The 14,429-nt window shown below is 32.6% G+C and overlaps 1 protein-coding gene across 1 annotated transcript; it reads right to left on the bottom strand.

Moving 5' to 3' along the window:
- Window positions 1-6,904: 6,904 nt before the first annotated feature.
- LOC146910819 (putative CCR4-associated factor 1 homolog 11) lies at window positions 6,905-8,331 on the bottom strand. The gene has a single exon (XM_085725232.1). It carries the CDS (start codon window positions 8,115-8,117, stop codon window positions 7,251-7,253), a length of 867 nt encoding a protein of 288 aa, XP_085581358.1. The 5' UTR covers window positions 8,118-8,331; the 3' UTR covers window positions 6,905-7,250.
- Window positions 8,332-14,429: the final 6,098 nt, after the last annotated feature.

Here is a 14,429-nt window from a genome sequence, read left to right as displayed (position 1 = left end):
CTAATAAGCCGTTTTACGTAAATAAGCTGTTTTGAATAAGTTTTTTTGAAAAAAGATATCGTAATAAGCTTCTTTGTGTAAATAAGCTGTTTTGAATAAGTTATTTTGTAAAAAGTGATCCTAATAAGCCGTTTTACGTAAATAAGCTGTTTTGAATAAGTTTTTTTGAAAAAAGATATCGTAATAAGTTGTTTTGTGTAAATAAGCTGTTTTGAATAAGTTATTTTGAAAAAGGAGATCGTAATAAGCTGTTTTGCATAAATAAGATGTTTTGAATAAGTTATTTTGAAAAAAGTGATCCTAATAAGCTATTTTGCGTAAATAAGTTGTTTTGAATAAGCTGTTTTTGAAAAAGAGATCCTAATAAGTTGTTTTTCATAAATAAGTTGTTTCGAATAAGCGGATTTTTATAAAAAGAGATCCTAATAAGCTGTTTTGCATAAATAAGTTGTTTTGAATAAACAGTTTTTGAAAAAAAGGTCCTAATAAAATTTTAAATTATTTTTATATATTAAAGTATTTAATTAAAAATTAATATAAAAATTTGAAGAAAAGAAAGTGTACTAAAAAAATATGGTTCAAATATATTAAACTAGTTCCGAACCGGTTTTAAAATTGAACTGAATTGTTTTTGAATTATGGTTCAGTTCATAAACCATTTAAATGGTGCAGTTTTTTTTGGTCCAGTTTGGTTCAGTTTATGGATACAATTCAGTTAACCACATTTTTTGCACACCCCTACCGCTATTTTACAAGGACCAATACCATATTTAAGCCTTAATTATATCACTCTTCACTAGAATCCAAACAACATACATCACATAAATTTATCTTCAAATTTTATTTTTGTTTTACTTAAAAATTATCTACATTGTACCAAAATAATATCTATATAGGCGACGGTGGTGGTGGGTACATGTAACAACTTTAACTTTCATGCAACTATTAGAGAGTCATAGAGGTGGAAAATGATTGAGATCAAACTATTTATAGGTTATATACATCTGAATGAGTGAAGAAGAGAGTGACCGTTGTTCCCGTTATATTGTGATTTGAGATTGAAACAGTAAATTATTAGATTATTCCAGTAAAAACACTAGAGGAGATTTTGAGACGTGAATAATGGATATTGTTTCAAATCAATTTAGTGTATGTTCCAATTATTAGAGTGCATGTTCCAATTATTAGAGAAGTTTGATAGAATTGCAGCCGTGTAAAAGATAAATGACTTTAAAGTTTCAACAAAATCGCAATGCATATGCATCGAAACAAATATAATGTGTGAATCATTATGTGTTTAGAATAACAGTAACTTTATTATAATTATAGCGAGTTGCTATAGTTTTGACAAAAAAAAACTATTTTAGAGCTTCACAAGATAAATTTGCAAAACTCCCAACAATCCAAATATACATCACTTATATGAATGGGGCAGGAGGGTAAACCAATTAAAAGATACCTCGCTCGGGTGATAGTAATATGATATGATATATTAATGTCAAAATATGATAGATTATGAGGAGACATGGATAGGTGGGGATGCATAGTTTTATAACTTGTTATTATAAGATAGCTCTTCACGTGCCTTGTGATAAAAGGTCCAGAGAGTCGATGGAGACCTTTGAGGGAGAGACACATAACTAAGAATTGACTAACTGACTTGTACTCAGCCAGAAGAAATAAAAAAAATATAAAAAATGTAAGTTCTCTTTCATTATTAACTACTTCGTTTCATAGTCTCGTATTTAATGGGGTTTTGGGTGCTTTCTGAACCTCCAAACATTAGTCACATTCAAAAAAATAATTGTTGTATCTCTTCTATTCTGCAGTCAATTCATGAGTTTGTTAAGATCTGGTATATTTATGGTTTGACCAAACCATGTCAATGCATGGCATAGTAGTTAAGGATAATAAACGGGGTTATATGAATAAGATGAATCTTATGGGACCTTATTTGTTAAGCATATGCTATAGTATTTTGATAAATAATAATCCGACAAAATTAAAAGATGGGGACCCTGTTTCTTTCTAATCCCAACATTGTAGGACATAAATCATATTATCCCCATGAAATATTTTCCACACCACAATGAAACAAAAGTATAGTAGGGATATACTCGTATGCATTTTTCCCCGGTCCCTAGCTACTACTACCACGCAAATCTTTTTCGTGATGACCATTATTTGCAACTTGCAGCTAGGATCAATTATTTTGTATAAATTGATCTTATAATTAGAGAATAAGTTGATCTTATAATTAAAGAACGAGGTAGGGATGGTCATTTAACCCTCAAACGTGAAATATATCACCTGCGTCCACCTGCAATTTGTTCATGTTTTTAGCAGAAAACACAAACTGAAATAAAAACAGTGGGAGGGCAGCCAAAGATTGGTGTCGTTTTTTCTGTCCACGGACTGTAACTTCTTTGGAGTAACTTTCTCGTCCTACATACTTCCCAAAGCTTTTGAGCATCACAAAATGCACTCTCAATCTTATCATGCTTCTTTTCTTCTTTGTTAAGGCATATCTTACCATGCTACAACTAAAGACCAGGAAAGATTCTCAATCTACTGCCTCAACACATGGTCGGAGTGTGTCTAAACAAATAAAATAAGGGACCATGAGGATTGAGAAATGCTGGATAATGACATGTCGACCCACACTGAAAGAGACATTCTTCTAATATTTTGATATTTTCTTTTGGTTTTATGAACATTCAAACACAGATGCATACACAAAATATGCCGATACTCATGCATGTGAAACAATTTCATAGCAAACATAAATCAACCCATCAAGCTGTAGCGGTAATTCCAATCCTAAAGAAACAAGATTCATGCAAGTATCATTTGCCAATCAAAAACCCCCCAACCATACACTCTTTGTTGAGGCTTGTACCAAGAAAACAAAATTAATCATATTCCAGTCACTCCTCAGCTCTGGCAGTAGAGTACTAGAGTTAACTAATTTTTCAAATAATCAAAAATAAATCCTGGACTTTTTTTTAAAAAATGTCAAAATTTATTAAAAACACAATGAACAAAGTACAAGACATAAGGAAGGGAAAAACAATATTGTCATAAACCAAACAAAAACAAAGCTAAAACCACTCCCAAAAACTCCAAGAACACAACACCAAAACAAACACAAGAAGCAATTAACCAAGAAGTGAAACACTTCTCCTGGCCACCTAAATTCAAAATTGCCCCACGAATTACCCCTGCAAACACAGAGGAAAAACAAACTCAGTCTTACTGCCAGCTCAAAAACAGCCCCTGAACAAAGAAAATAGGAGAAATGGAAAATAAGGCCACCCTATCAGCAGCAAAATACTCCATATTCAACCAATAACAGGTCGATCAAAAAGCCAGCAACTGTAACAGAAACCCCCAAGACTAGCAGAACAGACAATCAACCAGAGTACCAGACAGTGTTACATTCTCTTAAAACAATTTCTAAAATCCCAGACAGAATTCCTTGAACAACCCACAGGTGCAATTTTGTGAATAAGCATAGTAGAATTCAGATTTCAACTATGACAAAACAAATTGTCTGACCATATTCATCAATAATGCAAACCACGTTAAATAACATGGTGCAAGATGCACAAAAACATTTCAAGACATCGTCCAACAGTTTTCAATAGTTTAATGCCAAATTAGATGATGAACTTGACATGAAAATTGTGATACCATTTGACCATTCCATAGGTAGCAGAATAATATAACAGCATTAATAAATTTATCAAGCAAACTAGTATATGTTTCTAGTTTAACTAAAATTGTAATGCCATTTTACCATTCCAAAGGAGGCAAATAGTAGAGCAAACTAGTACTTCCTCCAGTACCTATTATAAGTAAAAAAAAAAAATCACTATTTAGATTCGTTGAATAATTGATGTATCTGGTCTATATAACAGACTAGATACATCAGTTGTTTGATGAACCTAAAAATTGATTTTTTTGCGTATAATAGTGACCGGAGGAAGTGCATGCTTCTAGTTAAATCCTAAACCCTAATTTAAAAAGCAAACTACTACATGTTTCAAGTTAGAAGAAAGTGGAAACAAGATACCTATCTAAGGACAAACATTCACTTTCAACAACTAAATATTCCTATAACATCACGGCCTATGTACATGCACCATAAAACCAGATTTTTGTTAAAGCAAGAAAGACAATTTGACTGTTCATGGTAAAACCCAGCTCTTCTAAACTGCATGAAATCCACCAGAATTTTCTTATGCAAGCAAGAAAGACAAATTGACAGTTCATGGAAGAAGTCTGCCCTTCCAAACTTAATGAAATCCACAGGGAAATTGGTCCTGGGCTATATCACATTTAGCCTAATAGATGCAACAAGCAACTCAAAGTTTCAATAATAGCAAGTAGGATACTAAAGACAATCAAAATAAACTTCTGATCACAAATTACATGATCCCATCTGTGACTTTTAACTTTTTAATGCTTTTACTTTATTTGGGTTTTAAAACTAGAGAGAAGTTACTCTGAAATGGGGAGTGGAATGATAAATATAAATGTGGAAAAACCAACAAAATGATCATTTCATTGAAAATGAATCACGAATAGCAAAAATGAATGAGCAAATAAAGTTATTGAACACACAGGATCCTATAAAACCATGGTGAAATTCCAAATGTCCTCAGTAAATAAGTAACATTAGACGAAGGATGTAATAGCAGACAATAAAAGCAACCCAGCCAAACTAAGAGAAAACATACTTAGGATTCCAAATTCATCTCAGTAACTTACAAATGCACTTTATCTAATCAGTAGGTAGTGACATTAACGGTGTCCATTTATCTGAAGTCAGTGATCGAACAATGTTCAGCATTTTTTTTTACTTTAAATCCCCCTCCCTCCCCCCTTGCCTTTTCCCATCGGAAGTTTGCCATAAATCAGTTATCATCATGAGTACATGCAGGAATCATGTTTATCCCAATAAACCAGCTCAAATACAAGTTTATAAGAGGCTGAAGAATCAAATAAATAAGTTTCTCACAAAAGGAAATTCTAAAGAAAAGCTTGTGTCATGTCACACCATGTCCTCGGTTTTTTAATGTGCGAGAAGCCGAAGAGAGACTAAAGGACGGTGAATGTAACTGAATGCACAGAAATTTTACTACCATCTTCTCTTTTATCAGTCAAATCAGAATACTAATAGCCATCTACAAACCTTGTTAATACTCCCTCCGCTCATGTAAGATTCAGTGTTGTCAAATAGTGGCTACTCCCCTCCGGAATGAAATATAAGCAAAAAGGGTAGTTGAAAAGTTGATGTATGTGGACTAAATTTCAAACCACATACATCAACTATTCAACTACCTTTTTGCTTATATTTTATCCTGGAGTGTGCTCACAGAAACTACAAATATCTAAATATCTCATGTACAAAAGCTGTAAATGAAAGTAAAAGACACACTGAGAATGAAAAGAGGATAACAACAACGGACGTCGAGATATGAAAAATCCCATCCCCTACGTGAAAGAACGTTTACGATAAACAAGTGGAACATATACCATGGCAGTTGGATATATTCCATGAGTATTCCACATCTATCGGCTACATTACTTACTCCTAACTAGTGAATCATACCAATGTTATCAATTGTGGATCGCGGAAAATAACAATCTGTTCAAATTCTGCTACGCTATAGCAGCTATTTGACAACACTGTCTCATACAAGATAAACACTTGAACAAATGTGAAAAACCAACCAGTGAATTAAATCACGACTATATGATGTGACCACAATTTTTAACCAAACATCTATAACCGAAAAACCAACATAACCTTCGAGAACAAGTATAAAACCAAAGTCATAATTCAAAAGTATAATGCAGGTGAGAATGAGATTTGCAGATGCTATCAAATTAAATCTAGTTATTAGTTCAGTAACAACTAATTCACCTTAGAGGTTGAAATATAAGACTCGACTGTTATACACCAAGCAGCAGCAAGCTTCCATGGTAATACTAACAGAAGCCAAACAAACGAAAGGAAGTAATTCACCTCAGAGGTTGAAATATAAGACTTAACTGTCATACACCAAGCAGCAGCAAGCTTCCATGGTAGTACTAACAGAAGTCAAACAAATGAAAGGAACTAATTCACCTGAAGTTGAAATTACGCACTAAGCAGCAGCAAGCTTCCACGGTAATACTAACAGAAGTCAAACAAATGAAAGGTGGCCAGCAATGTTGTTTCCATTTGCCAGCCATACCAAAGGAAAATTGATAGCATATTTACAGTCATGATATCATTCTCCTAGAACTGGAGGCATGGAGAAGGAGAACAAAATGAACTTCTAATCAGATCGTAGAGCACATAATTATTTGTTTTAGTAGCTTTCAAAAGTATGGAAAGACGATTATTTCACGGCCTATTTATTATTTGTCACAATAAAGGTTGCAGGAATCAAGATTACAGATTAAGGGAGCATATTAGAGAAAAAATCAAAGAAGATCAGTTCCTATCTATCACTTTCAATTTAAAAATAAAGATTCATGAAATTTGTCAAAACTCCAATAATTAAACATTCTTTTCAACAACCGTTCCATCTCTATTCAACCAATTAAATGTTTGTGAGAGAGAAACAGCGAAGACTTTCTGACAGTAAAAGACTGGATAATGGAAAATTAAAATATTAAAATAAGAAACAACTAAGAATATAAATAAACGAAGCAATGTTAGTGCATAATTTTACGCAGCATCCATGCTATGATGTTCAACTGTGAAGTTATTGCAATCCAATGAAAGAATTCATCCAAACAGACTATCCAAAATGGAGCCAACCAAAAGAAGGTGTCCCTTATACTTACCTTTTGACAGAAGTAGCTTGACATTTTAAAGATGAATAAATCAACATGAACTAAGTGCAACTTCAACATAATTGTTTCTGTTAAATAAATCACGTCTACAATAATAGTGAACAATAGGTAATGCAAAAATTCAGTCTATTGAGAACTCGGTCTAGTATATAAAGTACCTAGGAAAACACTAACCTCTAACTCAAATGTATTAACACATCCTCAAAGAATAATTGCACTGCCTCATGCCCTACTACACTATAGTCATTTAGATAAAATGCAAAAATATTAGAACCCATAGAATAAAAATTTCCTAATGAAATTGATACACCTGAATTCGGACACTATAGGATAAACAAAAAACCAAAACAAAATCGACACTGACTCAATTCCATCAATAAAAGTGAAAAATTAAATAATCAGCAAACTTCTAATCCATACAATACACCGGCATATTTGACAAACCCGTCTGCTTTCCCGAAGTAAAGCTCTCTGATATTCTGAAAAGCATGCAAAGTAAGCAAACTATCCGAACCTGCTTGATGACTCTTCCCTATAAGCCTCTCCACCTTCAAACTCTTGCAAACCCTATCCAATCCACCATGCAAATTCGTACAAAACCTCATCAAATGCTTCACATCGAATACCATATCACCGAAAAACACCTTCACCAGCCTCAAAAACTCCTCCAAATCATCCGGTAACAGCTTCTGCGTCAGCAATTTCACCAAATACCCGAAATCATACGCGCTATGAAACGTTACCCAGCTAACAGAATCAGCACAAACCAAACCGGACGACATCATCAACTCAGCAAACTTAACAGAATCAATCCCACACTCACGATTCTTCTCAAAATCAATCCCTTGTCTCCTCAACAACTCAACAGAATCAGCAGCGTGATCATCACGAGCCACATCAAAATCCTTAAAATTAAACTCCCAAATATAACTATTTTCAGCATCTAACATTGGAAGATTACCTTTATGATCAGAAAGAGTTAACCCAATCTGAATCAAATTCAACCTATCAACATTCGCTTTCAACACTGCATAGAGACACGCGCCACGGTTCTTGAACGGCGAATCACCGGAATCCGCCCTCACAATCACACCGGGAAACTCCGTGTCCATTGAAATTAGCGGATACTGATCGATTAACGATCGAATCAAACCGAATTCGTTATCAAGATTTGAACTCCACACTGATCTTGTAAGAATGGAACCATTACTGGATCGTGGTGAAAGAGGAATCGATTCCGTTAGGGTTTTTTTGCGGTTACACATTGTGTTCAAGTGGCCAGAAATTAGGGTTTGGCCAAAGTAGAGAGAAAGAAGATAAAACGCCAGTTTTTATTATCGAATTGATGCAAAAAAAGGAAATTAAGAATTAATTTGATTTGATTTGGATTTTGTTTGTGTAAAAGGTAGATTAGGTGTTTTTTTTTTTTATTTACAGTGGAATGAAAAGCATGGTTAGGTTAAACGTTGATTTATTACAGTAATAAAAACAGGTTAAACGTTTTCAGTAACAAAAACGCGTCAACGTGCGTAATTTTTGTTTCTTTGATAGATTCAGAGCTTAGGTTACTTCTTTTACCGTGGGTTACTTCTTTTTTCTAGTAAAATTGTGGATCACTTTTTTCTTAGTTTACTGTATAGATATAGATTCATGTTTAAAACGTTTGTGGATCATTTTTTTAAGTAAAAAAAAAAACTCACTTTCGTTTTAGTCATTACAATAAAGATGACAATGCGGGTCGGTTCAGTCTATTTAGGTTTGTATTATTTTGATATTAAAAAATGATGTTGCAAGGAATGAAATACATAATGGTCCTCATCCAAATCTTTCCTCGTACCTACAAAGGAGAGCACAAATTCAAGATAGACAAACTCAATTTCAACTTCAACATGATCTTGTGGAGTATATTTGGCAATGTTTTGGGAGTGATAATCAACAAGATTAGTTGTTATTTAAAATATGCAATTTTTCATCATTCATGTTATATTGTTTTTTTAAGTTTTAACTTTTTCTTGAATTATTAATAAAAATAAAATAAAAATGTTAGTTTTATTTAATAATTTATAATTAAATTATTTCAATATTTTAAAATTATATAATTATGAATGAGTATAAAAAATATTGTTAAAATGTAATGATATAGAGTTATTGCTGGGACCCAATTAATAATTATTTTGAGGTGCTGGGTTGGAGAGATTGAGTGCTTATTACGTATTAATTATAAAATGAATGACGTGTACAATCGGGACCCATTTAAGCACCAAAATGGAGTGCTGCATTGTGGATGGTCTAACACCATTAAACAAATCTCAAAATAAATACATCATCATACAGCAAATTGCAAAATAAAACATAAATGATTGGGTCAATTATTTTTTACTAGTAAGATAAAAGTAAAGACACAATTTATTAAAGAGCCTGGAGACGTAGTCGCTCCGCTACAGTCCCATTTTTTTTAATTGACCAACTAGAGGGTGACCTCAAAGCCATAGTTTAGCACGCGCTAAAATAATGGGTTAAACGGGTTTGCTTGACAGGACGTTCCATTTTGTCACCCCTAATTACACCTGAGGTAGTAATTTGATTAATGTTAGTTCGAAAAAATACAAAGGAGGAAATTTTACCATACACCCTTACATTTATACTTTCACCCTGCAAAACTATCAAAATTCCAATTTTACCCCTGCTTCACCCCTTGTTTTGAGGTTGTTATTGTTGGAGTTGTTAGATTCGAAGAAGAAGAAGAAAATAATAAAGATGACATAGATTGTGATTTGATAATGAAAGAAAAAACAATGTGAATTGGTTGCAATTGGGAGAACAATTGTTGCAGGAACAAAATGACAATTGCAGAGAGAAAGAGAACAAGATTGATTGAAAAAAAAAATCAAAATACTAAAATTTGGATTAATGAATCTTTCACACTGTACACGGTTTTTCGGTTTGCATTTTATCTCCAAGAAATCCAGTTACAATTCTTCTTACCAAAAAACTTATTGTGGGGGTGAAGTCAAATGACAAAAGGATAAAATTGTATTTTTCTAATGGTTTGTAGGAGTAAAGGTACAAGTGCAGGGGTATAGGGTAAAACTTCCTACAAAGGAATGTTAGGTCATGAGAGCCCACTTTTTTCAATGGGCTAACTGGAGGGGTGGGTTCAAAACCTTTGGTTTGACACGCCCTAACGATGCGGTGTATTATTTTTTAGAAACGGCAACCTTAAATAAAAATATTTGAAATTATTTTATTTCAGTCCATGTCAGATATCAATCATACATTTTATTTACGCCAATGTGTGTCGGACACACGCCTACATACGCTCTCCATGTTCCATCCCCTATCGAGCTCAATCAAGACGTATGTTTCCTAACTTTCATTTGATATGAATTGTCCACTTTTTTTATTGTTACAGTTTTCAACTCCATAAATTGGTTGCTCAAGTCACCGTTTAACAATTTGTACAAAGTTGAAAACATTACTCAACTTTCTCCTCCTCCCTCTTTTGCTCTACACATTTCTAAGCCATTTTTCCCGTTTTTTTTCCCTTCAGAAAAATTCGTTCCCTTTGGAATTCTTATGGTCTCAACACCATATTTGTTGATAAAGGTTTCTACCTTATTTGACTATACCATTTCAAATTTAGCACTTGTAGTTGAAATCGTGTAGAACCGAAAGACAGATAGATATAGGGCCTTAGAAAGTGTCATTACTGGATTTTTTTTTCTTCAAGCAAGTCAATTAACATAAATCATAGTTGAATACGAAACAAAACCTGCTGCCGAAACTTCAAAAACAGCTCGTAATAACCATAACTGAGAAAGTGCAACAAAACTGATAAAATCTAGAAATGAAGGGCCTCAACTTAGCTCCAACACCAATTTATGATGAAGCACCACTCTGAAGAGCTTGAGATTGATTCTTCCAAGAGCCTTGTAGAGAGCATCCACACCCACATCCAAACCTTTCGCTTCAGCATTACTCTTCAGCATTGGATACTTTTTTGTTGCATCTGACCTATTGTATAATTTTAATAATTTTAAAAGTAATATTTTATACGTGTTTATTTTAACATAATTTTTATCCGTGCATGTTTTGATGGAAAGTTTTATACCAAAAGTAAATATCTCCATTCAATTCACTAAAAAAAAATTGTCAATAAATAATTGGATGTATTTGTTCCACCTACATTTGAATGTATTTATCGAAGCGAGCAAGTTGGGGACTAGAGGTAGGAGTTAAAGTAGGCTCATGAGTCTCACAAAGTTTTAAATAAAATAGGTCTTGCATATTACTCCACGTGTTATTTAAATTTGTTTTTTCGGCAATTCACCTTTTTGAAAATTTAATATGGTTTGTTAGTCTATTTAAAAGTTTGTAAAAAAAAAAAAGTTTGTAAATTCGGGCATTACTCATCAAATTTGAGATAATTGCCACGGTGTAAGTATATAATTCACCTTTTTAAAAATTTAATATGGTTTGTTAGTCTATTTAAAAATTGTAAATTTGTAAAAGTTTGCAAATATATATATATATATATATATATATATATATATATATATATATATATGGGTTATGATAGAAGACACCTTTTATGAAGGTGTCTTTTATCAAGTTACTCTATGAGCATTTACGAAAAGACACCAACTTACTTTTATGAAGGTGTCTTTTAGCAAAGTTATAACTAAAAAGTGAAAATCACACCTTAAGGTGTGACTTGTTAAAAGACACCACCAAAGCAGGGACGGATCCAGACTTTAGGTGCATGTGGAGCTAAAATTTCAAATAAATAATACTCCCTCCGTCCCATAATAACTGAACCATTTGCAAAAAAAAAAGTCCCAAAATAACTGAGACATTTCATTTTTCAATACAATATTGATTTCTTTTTTCCCTTTATAACTCTAATTAATACTACTTTCATCATTCTAATTTAATACTCCCTCCGTCCTAAATTATAAGCAAAAAAAACTCATTTTTTTTGTCCCAAATTATAAGAAAAAAGATCAACTTTTATCATATTTAATTATGTTTTTTCAAAACATTATCTTCTCCAATGAAAAATTAAATGCAAAGTGCATTCAATTTGCTCTCTTTTTCGTTTTCTCTATAATCAACTACCAATGAAAATTGTTTTTACACCTATAAAACTTATTTCAAAGATAACACAAAAAAACTATGTTACAAACTACTATGTTTTAGTTTTCTTAATAAGTGTAATTTTTTTGTTGCTTATAATATGGGACCGAGGGAGTATATTCCACTTTACATTTATGATAGTGGAAAATACACCAATACTTAATAAGTGCACTTAAAACTATTTTTCTCTCTCCTTCATTTATACATTTTTCTTAATACATGTGAAATGAGCTTTTGGCTCAGTTAATACGGGACGGATGGAGTAATACAAACTATTTTTTTTAATCCACAAATATTATTACCTTATTGTTTGATACAATACATTACAATGAAAATCATCACCTATCCATTTGTTGAAAATGAGATAAAATGACATCATTGCTAATTGTTAATAGAACATCTCTTAGCCACTGATTACCCATTTTATTACATAGGTTACTCTTCCCAACTTTCATAGCTAAAAAAACACGTTCAACACTTGCAGTTGCTACCGTGCGTGTGTGTTATATGTGTTTTATCTATTAAAAATATAAAAAAAAATAGGGAAAAGCATGTGGAGCTATAGTCCCATATAGCTCCAACATGCATCCGTCCCTGCACCAAAGGGTGGCTTGTAACAAAACCATATATATATATATATATAGGGTGTATCAAGTGAGAGGACATCTTATTGTAAGAGATGAGAGGAATAAAAATTGACCATTAGATTAATGTGTACGGTCCATATTAGAAAGTGCACATGCTTGGAAATAGCACACAATTCTTCTTTCTGCATAAACCCTTCTCCATCCTTCCTTATTCTCTGCGGCGGTAAAACCTTCTGCATTCTCTGTACTTTCTCTCAACAAACTCTATCAATTAAAATCTCCTTCTTCCGACAAATATATAATACCTCGCAAAATTCTTATGGTGGTTTTGGTTAATCTCAACTCAGTATATATCAATTAAAAACCCCTTTTTCAAACTCCAGATCTAGCTAAAACCAACTTAGGAACTAGAAAGCCATAATCTTTTTAATTAAAATAGAAGTAACGATGGATTTTCACTTTTATTCCTTAACTTCATGATTAATTGTACAAAGCTATGACCAATTGAAGAACAATCACCTGAGAATCTTGTCGATTCCCATAGATGCATACTATCGTTCTTTTAAAGCCCAATACTTTAATTTGTGGTTATAATAATCATCAAAATCAAACTAGAAATAAAAGAATTCGATCCTGGTGATGAACTAAATGCAGAGGGAACACTGCAGACTGCGGAGAATGGAGATGAAGAAAAATGGAAACGAAAAGACATGAAAACTGATAAAAATAATTAAGTACGTGAGTCCCCAAAATAAGAGCTTTAATCTAAGCAATTGATTTTGATCTAATGGTTAATAAATGATGCTCTCATCTCTCACAATAAGATGTCCTCTCACTTGATACACCCTCTATATATATATATATATATATATATATATATATATATATATATATGGGAGATGCTACAACACACCCACCCATGTTTATGAAGGTGTGTTTTAGCATTGTCCACCTTAAATGTTTTGACTAAAAACCCATTTTCTCCTTTTTGAAAACAAGTAAAAGTGAAGGGCAATTCTGTAATTCGCAGTTTAATGTCAATTTTTTTATTAAAATTACTGCTAGTTTTATATTTTTTTTATTTTTTTCTTTCATCAGAGATTTGTAATTGACCAAAAATTTTATATTTTTTTTTTCTTTACTGCTAGTTTGAATGAGGAGAAGACCAATGTTGAATTTGGGTTTCTCTCTCCGATCTCTATTGTGCAATTTCAACTTATAATTGAAAGAAAATAATACCTCGACCCTTGTTGCTTGTTTTTCTTCAACTCATGCTTATAACCTCAGTTTGAGTGGAAACAACATATCTCAAGAGCAACAACAGGTTTCAAAGGGGCAGAAATAGTAAAGGAAAATATTATTTTAGTGCAAAAGAAAAATATTGGAAGATAGAATGAGGTTGTGAGATATTTCCAGTCCTGGAGCAATTTTGCAAGAATAACAAGGACAACGGCAGAGAGAAGGGGTTGAAAAAATTCAGGGGAAAAAGATAATGAATTTGGGAACGAGAGCTGAAATTAAAAAAATAGACATTAAATTGCAAATTACAGAATTGCCCTTCACTTTTAGTTGTTTTTAAAAAGGAGAAAATGGGTTTTTTAGTCAAAACATTAAAGGTGGACAATGCTAAAACACACCTTCATAAACATGGGTGGGTGTGTTGTAGCATCTCCCTATATATATGTGTGTGTGTGTGTGTGTGTATATATATATATATATATATATATATATATATATATATATTGGGCCATTGTGTCAAAAAAATACATAAATATTGGGCCCTAAATTTTGGAGGTCCTGCTTTGTAGAGCTGTTTGCACCCTCCAAAGGACTCCCTTGAATCTAGAGACAACT

The sequence above is a fragment of the Medicago sativa genome, chromosome 7 (assembly GCF_051527215.1).
Source record: "Medicago sativa cultivar Bolivia chromosome 7, Bolivia_mono, whole genome shotgun sequence".
NCBI classification, from domain to species: domain Eukaryota; kingdom Viridiplantae; phylum Streptophyta; class Magnoliopsida; order Fabales; family Fabaceae; genus Medicago; species Medicago sativa.
The sequence above is the reverse complement of the archived record's forward strand: the minus strand, read 5'-3'. Positions and strand labels throughout refer to the sequence as shown.

What these genes read in the sequence shown, in the direction of transcription:
- LOC146910819 (XM_085725232.1), bottom strand. Translation starts at nt 8,117, where the DNA reads ATGTGTAACCGCAAAAAAACCCTAACGGAATCGATTCCTCTTTCACCA.